The 18,073-nt window shown below is 43.9% G+C and overlaps 1 protein-coding gene across 2 annotated transcripts in view; it reads right to left on the minus strand.

Annotated features, from left to right (window-relative positions):
- Window positions 1–6,234: 6,234 nt before the first annotated feature.
- The window catches only part of gatad2b (GATA zinc finger domain containing 2B), a 30,023-nt gene continuing 18,184 nt past the window's right edge, over window positions 6,235–18,073 (minus strand). For both annotated transcript variants that reach the window (XM_027012063.2, XM_027012062.2), the window contains 10 exons: window positions 15,983–16,345; window positions 15,345–15,471; window positions 14,723–14,854; window positions 13,481–13,609; window positions 12,958–13,128; window positions 12,318–12,672; window positions 11,614–11,816; window positions 11,335–11,445; window positions 10,715–10,928; window positions 6,235–10,526 (listed from right to left, as the gene is read on the minus strand). In XM_027012063.2, the coding sequence (XP_026867864.2) occupies window positions 10,390–10,526; window positions 10,715–10,928; window positions 11,335–11,445; window positions 11,614–11,816; window positions 12,318–12,672; window positions 12,958–13,128; window positions 13,481–13,609; window positions 14,723–14,854; window positions 15,345–15,471; window positions 15,983–16,344 (1,941 nt within the window). In that variant the 5' untranslated portion in view covers window position 16,345 and the 3' untranslated portion in view covers window positions 6,235–10,389. The remainder of the gene's footprint in view (window positions 10,527–10,714; window positions 10,929–11,334; window positions 11,446–11,613; window positions 11,817–12,317; window positions 12,673–12,957; window positions 13,129–13,480; window positions 13,610–14,722; window positions 14,855–15,344; window positions 15,472–15,982; window positions 16,346–18,073) is intronic.

Consider the following 18,073-nt stretch of genomic DNA (forward strand, 5'->3'; position numbering starts at 1 on the left):
GACAAGGTGTATGATAGCCAACATATTTTAAAAGTGAAGCATAGCAGTCATACACAGTGACTGGAGTAATTGCAAAATGGAAGAGGAATTCTTAGAATTCTGTGCAGCATATTAAAGATTAAATGAGCATACTGGGACATAATGCATAGCATGGGTGTCGGTGTTCATTTATTTTCAGAAAAATTAAAAGTTCTTTTATACCTATGAATAAAAGCACTTTTCTCCTCTCATTTGTTTTTTGTGTTTTTCTGTCTTTTTTGGTTGAAAGTCTCAGCTACTCACCTCAAAACAGACAGAGTTCAATATAAGTTCTATGAATTATTAGTTATTAATTTTTCTAAATCTCATATTAAGCACCAGCATGTCAGTGTTCCCCCATCCCACCCTTAGCTATCTATCATTTACCAGCTCTCCCCTTCCTCACTGCGAGGTCAGCACGGACCTCCCGGACATGTTCCTGCATAGACTATTCAAATTCCCAGGATTCCATAGATACGCTATCTTTAGCTATGCTGAAAAAATAAAAGAAGCAAGGAAAACAAGGAAGAAAAAAGGCACAATGGAAGACACAACAGTCTTGGGCCTGAATATGTGAGAGAGATTTCACAGAGAGCAGGGAAGGAGAAATTTGAAAATTTTGAAAATTGATGCAACTCTGATTGAAACTCTGATCCTTTTATCCTTAATTTATCCTGTTATTAATTAATATGAAAATAGGATAAAAGACTGCTGACAATTCATATATCAATCATAAATCAATATGTACAAAGGTATACTAAAGAAGAAGAGAAAGATAAACCTGGATAAACATTCTCTGTGAAACATTATAGGTTGGCATTCAGGTAGTAGGGTCAGGTGACCTCTAAAAGGAGATGACCCCAGCACACCTGAGCCAATGACAGGACGATCTGTGCCCCCAACCCCAGGAACTGCTATGGCAACGACCTGCTGCCGTACCCATATACAGTGAATAATTTACTATAGTACAGATTGCTATGAAGCTCTGTGTTCATTTACTGATGAGATCATTCAGGATGCTTATATGTTTCCTTTGGTCTTTAGTATGCTGGAAACTGTGATTAAGGGTCAGGACTGTATAATAGTGGAAAGTTAACCTAATCAGTGTAAACCCTACAAAAGCTTGTTTTTTTTTTCACTTGTGAAGAATGAGTCTCCTCCAAACCAAAGACAAGAATAGGTTCGTTAAAATACATGGCCATAGGGAGAAGGTTTCACCACGTCGCTGATTTCATTACACAACTACTCAGTGAAACTATAATTCTTAAATTGTTTGACGAAGGTGAATTTGAATCTGGCCATCCCTAGGAGCCTGCTAGCAAAGGGCCAGTCTAATGGGGCTGTCTCAAATCTGAAGGATGAGAATGAGCCCTAAACAGCATTAAGCACTTCTGTGCCTCTGTGCAATAAAAAGCATTTTGCTAATTGAACAGAAAGGAAATCAATAGCAAACCTCTTAGATGTCTCCTGGGCAGGTGCCAAAATCCCCAAACCCCAAACCCCCAAACTACCATTTAAACTCCAATTTAACTCCAAGGCCCATCTGACCCCCTCAGCTACTATATGCTTCTGGCTAAAAGCAACTTTCAAATTGTATTTTGTAATGTGTTCAATGCTAAAGCATTTAAACAAACAAAATGGCATGTATATAATAAATAAAATCATACATTTCCACAGGGTGACTGGGAGGTTTGATGGACGAACCACCTTTCATCGAGAGGCATAACTGAGGCACTTTAAATAACATTAACATATTTGTCATATGGGTTTCCAAAACAATCCACATTGGATGTTATTCCACAAATGAGAATACCTGCTCATCATATTCTGACATCATAAACTCTCCCACCTAAGTACACATCTCACACAATCTAAGTGATCAAAAGTCTAAAATCTTTGATGCCTGCTGTCACTCACACATATCTGATAAATACGATACCTCTCCTTTGACCATCGTGAGACAGAATGTCAGGTAGGAGGCAATGGTGGAGAGAGGGGGAGATTTAAGATCCATCCTTACAGTAGGAACAACATGATAACACAAGGGTAGGTGAGGCTGAATGAGTGTGTGCTGTCTATCTGACTATAGACTTAGCACTCTAAGTCTGAGGAGCAGATGGGGTAGTGGGTATTAGAAACAAATATGTATCTCTGTGACAGCCTCTCCATGAACATGGCCAATACTATACTGCATTCCCTGCTGACAAAATGTTCTGTTTCTGTTAGACCTTCTTCAGCATGGTCATATAGACAATCTGAACATGGTTAGGGCATCTCAGAGATCTTTAGGGGCTTTTATGGAGTAGATAATGTAATAATTTATAGTATGAAAGGGATAGCAATGAATAACACTATGAAAAGCAAATTAGAAACTAACAAATAAGTGAAAATGACCCTTATGAATACCCCATACTTCAAATAGGCATCAAATCCAAGACTTAATGGTTAAGAAGCAATATTGTTTGAGGCTGCCCTCCAATGGCAATAGGTCTTAAAGCCTGAAAATAAAAAAAAAAGGTGTGATGCATACTTCAATGTCTGCAGTAAAAAAAGAAGTGGGTTCAGTACAGAATACAAAATCCAGTAATACACAATAAATAAATACCAGCTATGCTATCACATAATGCTGAAAAATTAATAGCCAAACATCTGTGTCACCCCCTACCCCCTGGCCTTTGTAGGCCAGTCAGAGGAGAGGAAGGGGTGTGAAGGGGCGTGAGGAGACGGGCAAACAGTGACAGGTCCAGCCTTGTCAGAGGTCTGGCGTTGAGCAGCTGGCCTAACATCAGGGAGTGTTCACCACTGGAGGCCACATTCCAGAGCAGTGACAGCCTCTGACCTGCGGTCCCTCCTCACACGCTTCACCATGACTAATGGGGCACAGGCAGAGAAAAATCAACACGTAGGCGTGGGTGACAGATAAATGACAATGCTCCAGTCCCAAAGCCCAGTTAATGAACAACATGGTCAAATTGTTTTGTGTCTCACAGTACTGATGAACTTTTTCAACATTAAAGCCAAAAAGGACTTGATCAGGCCAGAATTAATGTCAGGCCAATAATATGGATTTCATTGCGGTTGCCATAACACTATGTCCTTGTGTCAGATATCAGGATACATGAGTATATGTAAAAAAACAAAAAAAAACAAAAAAAAACCAACCCAGACAGACAGGCAACTGTTAGAATACAGTTGCTAGATTACAGTTATTCCAGTAGATCATAAATCTATTGGAATAACTGTAATCTAGCAACTGTAGTCTAACAACCTCTGCAGAATCCACATAATGAAGGGGTTGACCCCTTCCAGATGTGGTTGTGAGGCTTCTCACCCTGAAGACCAGATAATAGAACACTTGGTAAACTTGATGAGACCAAAATACCTGTACAATCCACCCCATACAGCCACATATGTAATGAGGCAAAAAAAAAAAAGAGAACCAGGTGGTAGGGCATAAGTAGTGAAACTACCTCTGAGCTACCTGCTATGAGGGAACTCAGGGAAAAAGTGTGAATGGAGTTCATGGAAAAAATCATGCAGTTGTGAATGTTCACTGTAGATGTGTGAGAAGAAAAGAAAGTACACTTTACATTACGACTACATTTCATTCTGAGTGTGACAATAGACATGTTCCAAAATTACTTTAATTAAATCTCACTGGCATATGCTAACATTTTTTAACTTCTCATATAATGATACGATTTTTAAAAAAATGTTATGTCAGTGACATAGTATATATTATCATTATTACATGTTCTGATTCTTAACAGCTGGAGAAATGTTCTGATAATCATCTCTATCCTTTGATTTGGCAAAAAAACAATGACGATCTCTGAAGTATATCCAAATGGGGATGCGTGTTGCTAACTACACAGATTGAGATTCCCTCCAAAATAAAACAAAACACTCAAACCACATACTGAAACAGTTCTGTTCCTCTCACTATTCTGTCCTGTTACAAATGAGCTCTTATGCACCTGAACCAACTAATTACTGTCTCAGAAGTTCCAGCCTAATGATGGTGAACCCATTGAGGACAGAGCTCTGTTTGTATTGGCAGGACCCAGCCAGCCTTGATACTAAGGAAATCATCCACCATTGTTATGAATGCACACAATCAGAGCTGACAGTGACGCCAATCAGTCTGTGTACAGGAGCCTGGGGATGAACATCAGGCTATGTGGGCTGGCCATGTGTCAATCACTCTAAGGCAGTACACCTTTTACTCTCATATGTTGATGCAAACATTTTAACCCCTCATTTTATACCATGAAAGGAATGTGTAGTTGGTGTATTAGTGGTTTGTAATGTGTGCCTGGTTTATACTCAATGATACAATTATGCAGTTATCTCAGTTACATAGACTGTGGATTTCTGGCTATACATGCTCCCATTAGCCAAGACACAACATTCCCTTCCACCAGTAGCAACTGTGTGTGTCCTGACTACAGAGCCATGAAGGAGTATGAGCTCCTTGTTCAAATGTCCAGAGGATAGAAATATCCTGGATGTGTCTCAATTTTCTATAGCTTAAAGAAAGACAAAACCAAATTCCTAGTTACTGGTAATGGTGAACTGAGAAATGTACTGAGAGACTTAGAGCACATATCTGTGAAGGCTTAAAACTGTCAAAAACCAAGGTGTTACTTTTGACAGCAAGCTTAGTTAAGAACCAAAAAAATAAGGTTTGCAAAACTGCATTCTACCACCCGAGAAATATTTCCAAGGTCCATGACATTCTCTCAAGAGCCAACAACAAAAAACCTATACGTGCTTTTGTGTCAACTTGTCTAGATTACTGAAACTCTTTTTTATGGCCTACCAAAGAACTCCATTTCTATCTTACAGACTACAAGATGCTGCAATGAGAATTTTGACACATATGAGAATAAGAGAATGTATTCCACCTGTTCTCAGACAACTGCACTACATGTGTCTTGCATAATTGATTTTAAGATACTCTTAATGACCTTCAAATATGTTAATGCCCTCTCCCTATTGTAACTCGGTTAAATTATTATTAGTTATGTTCCTGTAAGAGCTGTCAGATCTACCAACAGTAAAATACAGGTCATAACTACTACCCGACTAAAGGCAGACATTTCTTACTATGACCCTAAGCAGTGCAATTGCCAAGTGACCTGAGGGATCTTGATGATCTAAGAACATTTAAATAAAGATGTTTAAATAAAGACTTTAATTCATTTTCAACATATGTACTTTTATTTTCTAATATTTTAATTTAATCTATTTTTAGCTTATTCTTATGTCTTTCACTAAAGCATTTTGTAAACCTTAAAATATGTGAATATAAAAATTATTATCATTAACATAACAGAATACACTGGTGCCTCCTTGCTGGAAAAAGAAACAGTATTAACAACATATAAGAGACCTTCCCAGGCACTCATACATGCAGGCAAGCAAGAGGTCTGTGCATGAATGCAGAGGTAACTAATGTGAACTGTTCTATGCAATTTAACAAGGTTATGCATAAAGAGACTTACCAGCAGGGCAAGGCTATTAAGACATCCGCTGTGAAGAATGGCCTCTACTAGCAGGCTTCCAGGAGTCATAGGGTAGTGGAAGGTGTAACCACACAGTAGATCAAGCCAACCCAAGATGGGCAAACAAGGTTTTTATTAAGATTCCTGCAGAATTATTCAGGACAACTGGATAAGTCTCTAAAGACATCAGCCCAAAAGAAAAGACCCAGTATTCTTAGCTCTTTGTCCATGCAAAATACTGTTACTACTTGCCATAATACTTCAAGGAAATTGTTTTCCTAAACACAGCACATTCAGTATTGCAACAGTCTACCATCATAGGGAAAAATGGGTAAATTGAGTGGACCTGACAGTAACCACTATTTTCCTTTTGCATTCTTCTTCCTGCTTTGCATTGACTGCCTATTCCTGGGATTCAGGTCTCTGTGCTAGGGCCGCTGTCCAGTATGAATCAGGTAGAGCATACTCCAGCAGTACAGTTTCTTCACTGCTTCTGCGTGCTAGCAGTGACTATGCTGAAAATGCCTCTAGGTTCCTGCATCTCTACTCCAACCCAGAGTCTCATTACACACAAGGCAGAAGTACAGAATAGCCATTTTATTTTTGGTTGTACACTGAAAAAAGTGAATAAAGAAGCAGTTACTGCTTGAAATGGGAAAATTTGATGATGATGAATGTTGAATGTTTTAAAGTGACCAACTCCAAGAGGTAAACTGTTCCATCCTTTATTAAACATAGCTTGCAAGAGATAAATATTACAAAGTTATTTCCTCCAAAATTAGCTTATTTTTTCAGTCAATGCATAATTGTTGTTAATCAACCGGCAGTAATCAAACAGCATTTTTTTTCCCCATTTCATCTCCATTTTTAGACAGTTAAATATCAAGGATGTGCAAAAGGTCTGGATTAAATTTTCCAAATGAAAATAAAAACTTGACAAAAAGCACTTTTCTTAGCCTTGATTCAAATTCATTTGTTTAAGCCAATACCCAGTTGTTCATATAATTAATACTTTTTTAAAAACTCAATTATAGTTTTTTTTTATTTAACAAAACAGATTTACATATTGCCAAGTTCTGAATATTAAAACTGGTGGAATTGCAGATATATGTAAAAAAAAAAAAAAAAAAAAAAAAAAAGATTCAAAATGTAAGAAAATTAAAAATCAAAGTAAATATGACCCAAGCCTTAGTCTCCCACTTCAACAAATAATATATTGCAACAAATTACAAATAAGAGGGAAAAAAAATTCATATAAACACAAGAATGACAAAGTACTGAAACAATGATGTGGCTTCTAGAGTGACATCACACAGTGGAGAGACACAAACCCCAGTGCTAAAATGCTCATCTCCAGAAAAGCTGATTGTCCAATCAGGAAAATTATGGACTCTTACTCTGATGGTGAAACCTGAAAGAATATCTAAGAATGTCACAATCTTTATATTCAATACTCGAAAGTGTGCAAAATTGTCCCACTCTTAAGATTTGACTAAACTGAAAGCATAACAACAGTCAAAACAAAGGTTTTCTTTAAAATGTAGATGTATACAATGTGTACAATTTTTCATGAAAAACAAAATAAGAGCATTGCAAACTTTCCCACTAGGGGGAAAACATGAGTAAGAGGCATACTGAAGAAAGCTTTTATATCAGGTGAAGTAGAAATTTACATATTCTCCCAAAAGGGTAACTGCCACCCTGTAATTCAACTCAAGATAACTGAAGGTAATGTGTGGTAATGTCTTATTTCGCATCTACAGGCGAGTGCTTGGGGTTTGGTCAGGTGTGGGTTAATACTGTCAAATGTCTGATCCACTACAGGTCATGGGAGGCTGGCACTTTGCATGGGATACCTACAGAAATAAGTGTATTCACTGAACATTGGTTTAACTTCAGTGTTATTGACAAAAATGCAACACACAAAAGGTAACATACAAAAGGATTCCATCATGTCTCAGACCAAAGACTGCAGGATGAACCAAACACTCCACCAGGACTTTTTCTTTTCCCTTTCGTAAATACTACAGACTACAAAAACATACAGCCAGGGAGAATGCACTGAAAAAGAGCTCATTCAAAAACAAGAGAAGTATAATCCCGTACATTTTGCACATTTGTTACACAATAATACACAGTGATCACAAAACGAAATGACAAGCTTCACAATATTCATGGCTTTTTGTTTGCTTCTCTACACAATATACAACCATTTTAATTTTATTTTTTTAATTCAAGGGAGAGAAAAAAAAAAGTATCTGTACAATGTGATTATTACTTCTGATCTAGCAAATATTGGGTGGTCATTATTTTTTTAGATTATATTTGATTTTCTTTTTTGTATGAAAGATCGCAAATTAAATAACAAACCAAACTGAACTTAATTGAGGAGTCATCAAAGTAAGTTTAATATTTAAAATTCCTAGAAAATGACATTTCAAAATCTAACCGGTCGATCTCAACAAAGGTATATAGAAGCATCCATTCCAGTCTGGCAGAGAGTAGGAGAGTGAGAAGAGCGACTGTACAAGTCCTGCATTTGCTTCAAGAGGACAGAAAACACAAATTAGAATGAAAAATCAACTCAATGCTTTTACTAAAGGGGGGGGGGGGTGATTAATTGTGAGTAAAAGTAGAATCTAGATAATCTTTTCTAAGCATAAACTTTCTACCACCTAATATTGCACCTGCGAATCAAAGCCAAGGTAGTTTCAATTACTTATTTAAAAGTTGCATCATTCCATCAAAAGCAATAACATGACATATAGCCTTCGAAACAGTACAACCGAACTGACCAGGCTGACATCCAACCACAACTCCACAGAGACCGGAGCTCGTCACCAGCCCAGCTCCTACTGCTGATCTCCATCACCACACAGACCTGTGTGTCCGACTGCTAAGAGGTACATTTTAAGGCTTGAGGAACGGAATGGTCATTGTAAGAGCCCAAACTTGCAGTGTGCCCCCAAATCTGATAATCTTTAAATATTCATGTAACTATGATCGATGAGCAAGCTAATCACACTAGCCCATCTTCCTGAAAAAGCTATTCATACCGCTGCAATGATGCAGCTGACAGGAGTCAGTCAAGTGCTTATTCACTATGTGAGTGAGGAAAGGACAACATCATCTGAATGTCTTAATAAACAGAGACAAAGCGCTTTGATTCTGATCCCAAATCTACAGCAGAACCCACCTGATTGCTAATACTGCATACTGATCAAACACTGTTAATGCTGCCACCTTGAGCATTGATTCACCTTCTGCCTCACTTTAGCCTGTGCTGAAATGAAAAGCAAGGTAGGCCAGGACGGCGCTGAAGTGGAGTCACTGCATCAGTGACCACGGCACCATGCCAGAAGGGCAATGAGTCCAGGCCCTGTCTACGACCACTGCACAACATGTGGCGGTCTCTCTCCTAACTCTCGCGGAGACTCTCTGCTGGCATCTATACCTCAGGAGCCCGGCAGCTCCAGCATTCCTATATTTTTAAAGGTTCCCCCTTTCCTTTTTTTTGTTCTCGTGGAGAAAAAGCACCCCCTGTGAAGGAGGCACACTGCGTGCATTGCTCCAACATGCTTGATTGATCCTGGTCTATGCCATTAAAGATATATGCATCTCCTCTTAAACGTTCTTCTACTAAGAATCTACACATGAACCATATAGATATTTTAATAGTTTCCAACTACTGTTTTGATGATTATCGTCTCCTGTGGTACGTACCTTTCAGGTACGCAACCGTTTCAGTAGAAGACGCCGCCAAAAAGAAAAAAAGAAGAGACTTTAATACTCAAAGGGGAATAAAGTTCATGGTGATGGAACTCTGTGGTTCACTTCCTTCTTCCGCAGACCAACACACCATGCCACCGGGGGAGGCACTCTCAGGGTGCCAGGGTCAGGGCATCTTGTGACAGTGGGGGTCTTGAGGGGATGCAGGTGACAGCGCATGCTAGCCACACCCGGAGACGCAGTGTGACCACTGGCCCTCCACGATGCCCCTGCCATTCCTGGCTCTTCCTCTGTGGGCGCCTTGCAGCCCATACATGAGCCTCCTTCAGCAGCGATGGTGGGGGGAACGAGGCTGCCCATGGACCCCTCGCCTGCCCAAGACAACATGGGGACCTCGCAAGTGCATTGGTCAGTCTGCCAGGAAAGTCTCTCACCATCGACCTCCGTCTCTGTGGACTCTTCCCGAAGAGGCGGCAGTTACACAGCGTGTTTGCCGCGAACACTATGGCCCCAGAGCACGGCCTTGCCAAACTGCTCCTGTTCTGACAGCATAGCTAGAGTAATACGCTTCAATGGCAGCTGCATTAGCGAACAGAAGGGCTTTCATAACATGAGAGCAACTGTTCATCATTTTACAGGGTGCAAAAGGGAGAAAGCTTAGAAGGAAAAGGGAAACAAAATTTCAAGTGACCCTGCAATCTAACCCCGTCTCTCAAGAAAGAAAAAAATAGGCAAAAAAACTACTACAGCTACTAATAATCATAATAAGAATACCTGTAACAGAAGTAATAATAATAATAATAATAATAATAATAATAATAATAATAATAATAAACAACAGTAATAATAAGTTGAAATAAAGAGCTTTTCTATAGTTGGAAATGGAAGTTGAGATGCACTGACAAACTGGTGTTCACCATCTGGCTGGCTGAGTCGTTCTCATAGGTTAGTTGGATAGGCACACGGACAGGCACTGCATGCGACGGGGGTGATGGTTGCAGACTGTGTGTGTGTGTGTTCTTTTATTTGTGTGTGTGAATGATCATGTACATGTGTAGGTGGGTTTGTGTGTGTGCGTGCAAGCAAGTGTGTGTGCATGGGGGCATCCAGAAGAAGCCCGGCGGTCTGCTGCAGCTCATTTCTGCCCAGTGATGGACTGAGATATGGAGCGCGGGGGGATCATGTCCAGCAGGTACTCCCTCTGTCGGTCTGCTAGGCTGGATGCCTTGTGGCCTGCCATGCCCCCCGGGTTCAGATAGGCAATGTTGAGGCCTGTGCGAATCCAGGGAAAAGGGGCCAGCAGTGTGACAGACAGGAGGGACAAAACAAGAAAGCAATACAGGAAGGTTCAAACAAGCAGAAAACAAATGTATCGGAAACCAAAACACTAACATGCGATTCTCATTGGTGCAGGATCAGCTGTAGCTGGCTGCTACATCTGCTCCCACAGGGCCTCTCACCAGGGATGTTATAGATCTGCCGACGGCTCTCGTGCTGTGTCCGGCTGCTGGCTCCGCCCCCAGGACTGATGGCCCCTCCCCCACAGCGCTTGCTGCTCATGCCCAACAAGCCGCTGGCCACAGACAGCTGGGAGGCCTGGGCAAAGTTGGAGAGAACGCCCCTTGCCGAGCTGGACAGTCCCCGTTGCAGGGCCTGAGCTTGAGGCTGCGGGGCCTGCACAAAACCACATGACCATTAGACAGGAGCACCTCCTTTTGGAGCAGAGTGGAACTGCTTCCCAAAGTCTAAATGACTCCTGATTCTCAAATGGGACATGATTATGCGCATAGATGGCTTTGTTGGAATAACAGTTTCACGACACATCATATGAAAATTTTTTAGACCCTTTTCATGGTAAGTAGGTGGGATCAGCATGGTATATGCATGTGAGGGAGGACCTTTTGGAAAGCTTGAGGAGACTGGAGAATGTGCAAGAAAGGGTGGTACCTGCATTATGAACATTAGGGAAAGGTCTATTCCTGTCAGAGGGCTTAAGAAGATTGTTGAGTATGCGTGAAGGAGGGCAGGACCTATCAGATGGCTTTGTTAGACTGCTGAGCACGCGTGAATAAGGCGGTACCTGTCGGAGGGCTTGGTGTCGGATAATGCTCTCAGCCTTGCCGACGGTGGGTACAGTCTGGGTGGAGCTTGGGGACAGAGTGGCTTGCTGCTGCAGCCTCTGCTCTATCTCCTAACACACACACGCACGCACACGCATACACACGCACACAAAACATGCACATACATACACACACACACACACACAGAAAACAGAGAGAGAGGAAACCATTCAATCAGCTGATGCATAACATCCTGTGAAGATGGTGCTGTTGGAGTCTGAGCAGTGGGCCCTACCCACCTGCTCCTGCTGCAGAGCCTTGACGAAGGCGTTCTTCAGCCTGTTGGTGTGCTCTGCCTTCAGAGCCTTTTTCTGGTTGGAGGTCATGCATTGCTCACACAGGATGCGCCCAGTCTTCTCCTGCTTCCAGTGGGGGGTGAAATCAGTCCGGCACTGGGCGCAGAAGAACGGTTCCATTCGGGACATGGACCCCCTCATCTTACCTACCACAGCAAACGAGGTCACTGAGTCCTGCTTCTGACTGATGCGTTTTAGTAAGCACAGCTTTTCTGAAGGCCAAGTTGAAGCGCATCACACTAGAAGTCCGTGCCATTAACTGTGCTATTCACATATGCATGACACAGGGCAATCCCGAAATGCAAAAATGAGTTGTTTACCATGAGATTACAATACAGTACAGATGCAAATACTCTGGAATTAAAGTGGACGTTCCAGCAACAAAACAAAAAAATGAAAAGCAGATTAAACCCCCTTTTTACCACCATCAGTGAAGTGACTGTATACAATCTAAATGATGTGCATTTTGCATCAAGCAAAATATGAATTTATAAATGAAACGAAATCTGTGTGACAACACTTGACATGATTAAACTATTTTACACTAATGCCCCTCAGTCATAATTGTGAGTCGCTTTGGATAAAAGTGTCAGCTAAATGTAAATGTTAATGTTTTGGGAAGTGGGGTGTGTAGGCTGTGGCCTTACCCTGGCTGTCGATGACGCTCTGCACCACCTCCTCCAGCCCTACCATGTAGATGAACTCGCTGTTGGCGGCCGAGGGCAGGAAATGGAGAAGGGGCGCGGGCGGCTTGGGTGGGGGGATCTCCAGCAGCGTCTTCTCCAACTGTTTCCGCAGTGCTAGTTTGGCGGCTGCCTGGCTGCTGGCCTGGTCCCCCACTGCGCCCACCCCAGCCACGCTGGAGCTGCTGGACAGTGTGGAGGGGCTGACGGCCCCCACACCACTCACACCCGCCGCCGCCGCCTGCATGTGGGCCAGGTTCATGTAGATGGCCGTGGAGGAGCTGGAGCGTTGCGAGGCCGCCACCTGCTGGCTGGCAGCCTATAGTACACAGAGGAAGCATTACTCAGCATGACAGCAAGGAAGTGGTCAGAACTCCACATCACTTTATTCAGTAAACTAGCGATAAATGGGCCTGCTGATGTTCTCAACAGTAAATCATCAACTTGGTCTTCAAGTATTGCACTTCAACTCTAGTATCACCGAAAGCTTTAGTTACAGTAAGGAACAGGGACAGCACATGCTGTATTGCTGTTTCCCATTCAGCCATTGGAGCACACTGCCCTGCACCATAACCCCACTGTGATGGCGTTAGGATGGCCTCACCTGCTGGTAGTTCACCGCATTGCTCATGCCCCCTGTGGAGGGACGGGTCATGCTGGACTTGGAGGGTACTCTCTGACCCTGTAGCTGGGCTGGGTTCGGGGCTATCACCCGCTGGGACATCATCATGGGCGGAAGGGAGGCACTGGCTGCGGACCTGATCACCGTGTGGCCCTGGAACAAACACGCAGAGAAATAAAGAAAGACATGCAGTAACAGGTGCCGCCACTAGATGTCAGTGCACACTTTCCGTGTTACTACATCGGTATCACATGGGACATTAAGGACGACTGTTCCTTTTGTGTCAGGAGAAACAAGATCTAAAATATATTGTAATAATTTTGTTTAGGTATTTGAAATAATTAGTACATAAACAGAACAGCAAACAATACAAATTTATTAAATGTTTCTATTAATGTGTAATAATGACTTGAAAAAATACAAATGAAAACAACTGGAACAAATATTAGTATATTAGTGCAACATCTAAATACTAAATAAAATGCACATGCACACACCAACCCACCTGTGCTGTGCGGAGGTTCTGGGGCTCAGAGGTGTGCATGGCCGGTCGTGTGGGCAGTTTGCTCAGACTCTGTGAGCTGTGGATTGGAGAAGGTTGAACAGAGGAGGGGGCATTCTGGACTACCGGAACCTGGAAACACAAACACAAACACACACACAAACACACACACAAACACACACACAAACACACACACAAACACACACACACACACACACACACACACACACACACACACACACACACACACACACACACACACACACACACACTCCTTTAGGGTACAAGTAGACTTTTCCATGTCTTTTTATGACCATGCCAACCTCATCATTACTGTGACTGTACTCACTCGGTTGCATCTGTTGGGGTTTTTTAGTGTAAATGAACTGTGCCCAACGGGGGCACTCTGCTATATTCATCCCCTCTGAGCCCCAGCGTCTGAAAAAGTCCACTGTACATAGAGAGATGGCCAGGGGAACACCGAAAGAACTAGGGCACTGAGGCAAAGCCCAACTCCACCCCCCTAGAAGCACAGTGGAGCCAAGGGATGATAGCTATAGCCCCTACCCTGTACTACCTCATCCCAACATATCCCAACCTCATCCCACCCCATCCCTGTCCCTCGGAGTTGCATTGTTAGGAATACTCGCACAAGCGGGTGCTAGAGGACAAGTATGAATTTATTTTGGAAAAAAGAGTCAATCCCTATTTGATATACTTCCTTGATGTCTAATGCTATTTGACTGTGTTCCAGCTGTGCAACCAGCCATATACTTTTCAGAACATTACCAACAGATGGCTTGTCTGAAAACACAAATCCAATCAAAAGAAGTACGTAAATATATTCCAAAAAAAATAAGGAAAATACCACTAAAGAACAAATGGCTTGCAGCAGCAATGATGGAGAGTCCACAGAGGCCTAGATTAAATGGCTTTGTGTAGAGCTGCAGCAGGTAGAAACCCGTAATGCAGCTTCGGATCACGCCGCTTTTCTCCCTGAACGGATGCAACGAATCCTACTTGCTATTTTGCTGGAGTCAACATTTTCAGCAGAGCAGGCTCAGTATGCACATGCATGCTCCTCCCCGTAGGGGAGAGGAGGCGTGGTGGAGGACCTGAATGCACAGACAGTGTGAGGGCACTGATAACCAGCTGTGAAGGCAGTGGGGGCACGTAGGTATGGGCACTAAGGCATGGGTACACATGTCTGGGCATTGGGGCGTGAAGCGCTAGTAGAGGACCAACCTTCTGCACTACATTCTCCTTCTGCATCTGACTCTGCCGAAGCTTCTTGAGCAGCACCAGCCGGGCCTCCTCCAACCTGAGCTCCTCCCGCAGGGCTTTGATCACCTGCTGCCTCTCCTCACCAGTCTTCCCCTGCAGACGACCACGCATGCACGCGCACACACACACACACACACACACACACACAACACACACACACACACACACACACACACACACGCACACACACACACACACACACAGTACAATCAGTGAAAAGAAGACAATTAGACAATGGAAGAAGACAATGGTCATAGAGGACATATTTACATCAAGCCTGACTCAACTACCAATATATAACTGCCCACAGCAGCCAGCCAGGCCTCTTTGCTACTATAAGTCCATCATCCTTCTAACTCCTGTACAGAGTGTGCCACTCACTGAACAGCTAAGCTGAGAGGCCTGATGAGCTTGTGCTGGGGACTGACTTCATCGCTCCTAATCACAATAATGAACCACTGCTATGTGGCTTATGGCTGACTCATATGGCTAGGACCCTAATGTGAGAATGTGGGAATGACAGAATGTGCTGGGTTCAGACAGCGTCAGTTAGGCAGGGGTGAGGGAGGCAAACGGAGCGTACCTTGAACATGTCCAGGTTGGGACGGTGGGGTCGCTCCTCTGGGTGTGGGCTGCTCCGCGGGCTGGACGCTTCGTTGTCTGACAGGATGATCACATCCGGAGACGGAGTGCGTTTCTCACGCTCCACGCTGATGACAAAGAGTTGCCAAAGTGCACTTGTTTTCTCTGACCGTTTTCTTTATTTTTCCTTTTCTTACCACCACTAAACTGAAGACATACTGAGTGCCATCATCATGGGAAACACCTTATTGCAAGATATGCCTCAAAACCCCAATCACACTGGGCTTGTATATTTAAAACCCTTTTGATTTGTACACCATTTTTCTCCCAATTTTAGTTATTATACCAGTTCCCACACCGTAGCTAGTTAGCCAGCTGGAGGGTGTGGTGAGCTTCTGCAGACACTTGAAGCCAAGCATCATGTTGACTGTGACACAGGGCAGCTAAACGCACTGCCCTCATCAGCAGCGAGAGGAACTAAACTTCCACAACGGCCTAGGGCCAAAGAGAACACCAGGGTGCAGAGTAATGCCATTCCTCCCTCTTACAGAGCAGCACCCTTTTCTACCCGCCACAGACAGCTGTGGCATTACTAGGGCTCAAACCAGTGAACTCCAGATGGGGGGTAATGCCACAGACCTTCTCTTGGAGCTCATGTCCACCGGTTCATCCAGCATGTTCTCTTTGCCGTTTTTGCCAGGTGTGGCATGGCCTGATGCCCTCAGGCTGCCGTTCAGCTTCTCCTCATAGGCGGCCATGCCCATCAATGCCTGGCTCCCACCGGCGCCCTTGCCCTCAGCCATGGCCGCCGCTGCCATGGCGGCGCCCTCCAGCACAGCCAAATCCTTCCGCTTCAACAGAGCCAGCATCTTCAGCCGCTCCATGGCCTCGTGGCCCTCCACCTTCAGACGCTTGGCCAGCGCCTCCTCCCGCTCGTCCGCCACCTCCAGACCCCGCTTCAGCAGGTTCAGACGCAGCGCCTCCTCAGACATCCGCTCCATCCTGCACGGGTGGGGGTGTGTGGACAGAGAGGGGGAGAGAAACAGACCATCTCCTCAGTGTCTCTTAACTTGTGAGTTTATTTGACACTTCAGCTCAACCTCCTTCATTCAACTTGCCAGATTCAGGTGTTCTGAGCCCTGCTGAGGAACACTGCGGTCCCCTGACTAAGCACAGTGACCATAAGGGCTTGCAAGTGTGATGGGAGCAGGTGTGAGGGGAGAGGGTGCGATGGCTGAGTGTGTGAGTGGAGAGTGTATGAGAGGAAAGAGTGTGAAAGGGCTCATTGCTGCACAACCGCACACAGCCAGACCCATACTGGGCCAGGGGACAGCAGGGCTCCACAGCCACACCCTTTCCCCACCTACGTGATTAATTACATGATCATCACATTCACAAGCATTGTAGTTTGAACATGGAGGGGCTGAGGGCTCCCCCACCAAGGCACCGCAGACAGCGTAACCCCCGCCCATGCCCCTGGCCTTGGCACAGCCTCCCAACTTTCAGGTTTTTTTTTTTGGGGGGGGGGGGGGGGGATGTTGGGGTTGTGACCTTCAAGCATCCAGCAAGGGATCATATTGCAGGGTTCTAATTACTGTGATTGAGAATTCAACTCTTATCGGAGGAATCTAATTACCCGAGTCTCTGTTCTCTGGTGAATGAAAGCTTTGGTGCCGACTGAAAGCCCGAGGTTACTGAATAGAGGGTGAACTGCTGAACGCATGTTGAATTGTGTTTTTTCTTTTTCTTTTTTCCAAGAAAGCAAAGGAAACTCTGCTGGAGTTTGAAAAGCTCCGTCTCGACTAAGAACCTTGAAAATTCAAGTGTTATCAAACATGTAATTTATTTTTAAAAAACACACTCTACAATATGATTAAATCCAGGGGGACACATTTCTACCTCTAGAAACCTCCTCTATACCTTGTCATAAAGCTTTCATCTGATCAGCATGCCAAACCAGCAAGAGCCCAACTGCTAAAGTCATAATGGCAGGGCACAGTAAGTAAATCAGTGCTGTGTGACTGACCCATGCAGTTCAGGCTGCGTAAACCATCACAGTGGACATGCTCATCTGAAATCTGTCCATCAGGCTGGCCCACAGTCCCTTCAGCAGAGTTAATCCAGAATGCATAATCATGAAGCAAATTAGCAAATGTCTTGTTGAGGTTATGCGGCTGTCCAGTACTGTGTGCTTCTGGGGAGCCATTATCCTGACTCCCTGCTCCCATCGATGGGCAAAATCACAGCACACCATGTCCATGAGGAGCAGAAGGAGCCATGAGACAGTCTGTAGCCTGACAATGTCTCACTGGGTGAGCAAACACACATTTGTCTGTGTGTGTGTGTCTGTGTGTGTGTGTGTGTGTGTGTGTGTGGTGTTCATACGAGGTACACATATCCAAAGAGATCATACATGTTCAAGTGTCTGTAAATCAGATTGTGTACACACACAGGAGACTGCCCAGTTATGGTCTTGTGTCATGTACTAGTGATCTAAATGATCTTGTGTTTGTGTGTGTGTGTGTACTCGCCTCAGCACATGGGCGAGTCCTTCATGGCTACAAGGAAGAGACACACTCTCGCTCTTCGCTCACACACACACACACACACACACACACACACACACACACACACACACACACACACACACAAACATATACACTAACATACATGCACACACAGTGAGAGGGAGTATCAGGACAGCAGAGACTGTGTGTGGACACACTGCAG

The sequence above is a fragment of the Electrophorus electricus genome, chromosome 8 (assembly GCF_013358815.1).
Source record: "Electrophorus electricus isolate fEleEle1 chromosome 8, fEleEle1.pri, whole genome shotgun sequence".
Classification (NCBI taxonomy): Eukaryota; Metazoa; Chordata; class Actinopteri; order Gymnotiformes; family Gymnotidae; genus Electrophorus; species Electrophorus electricus.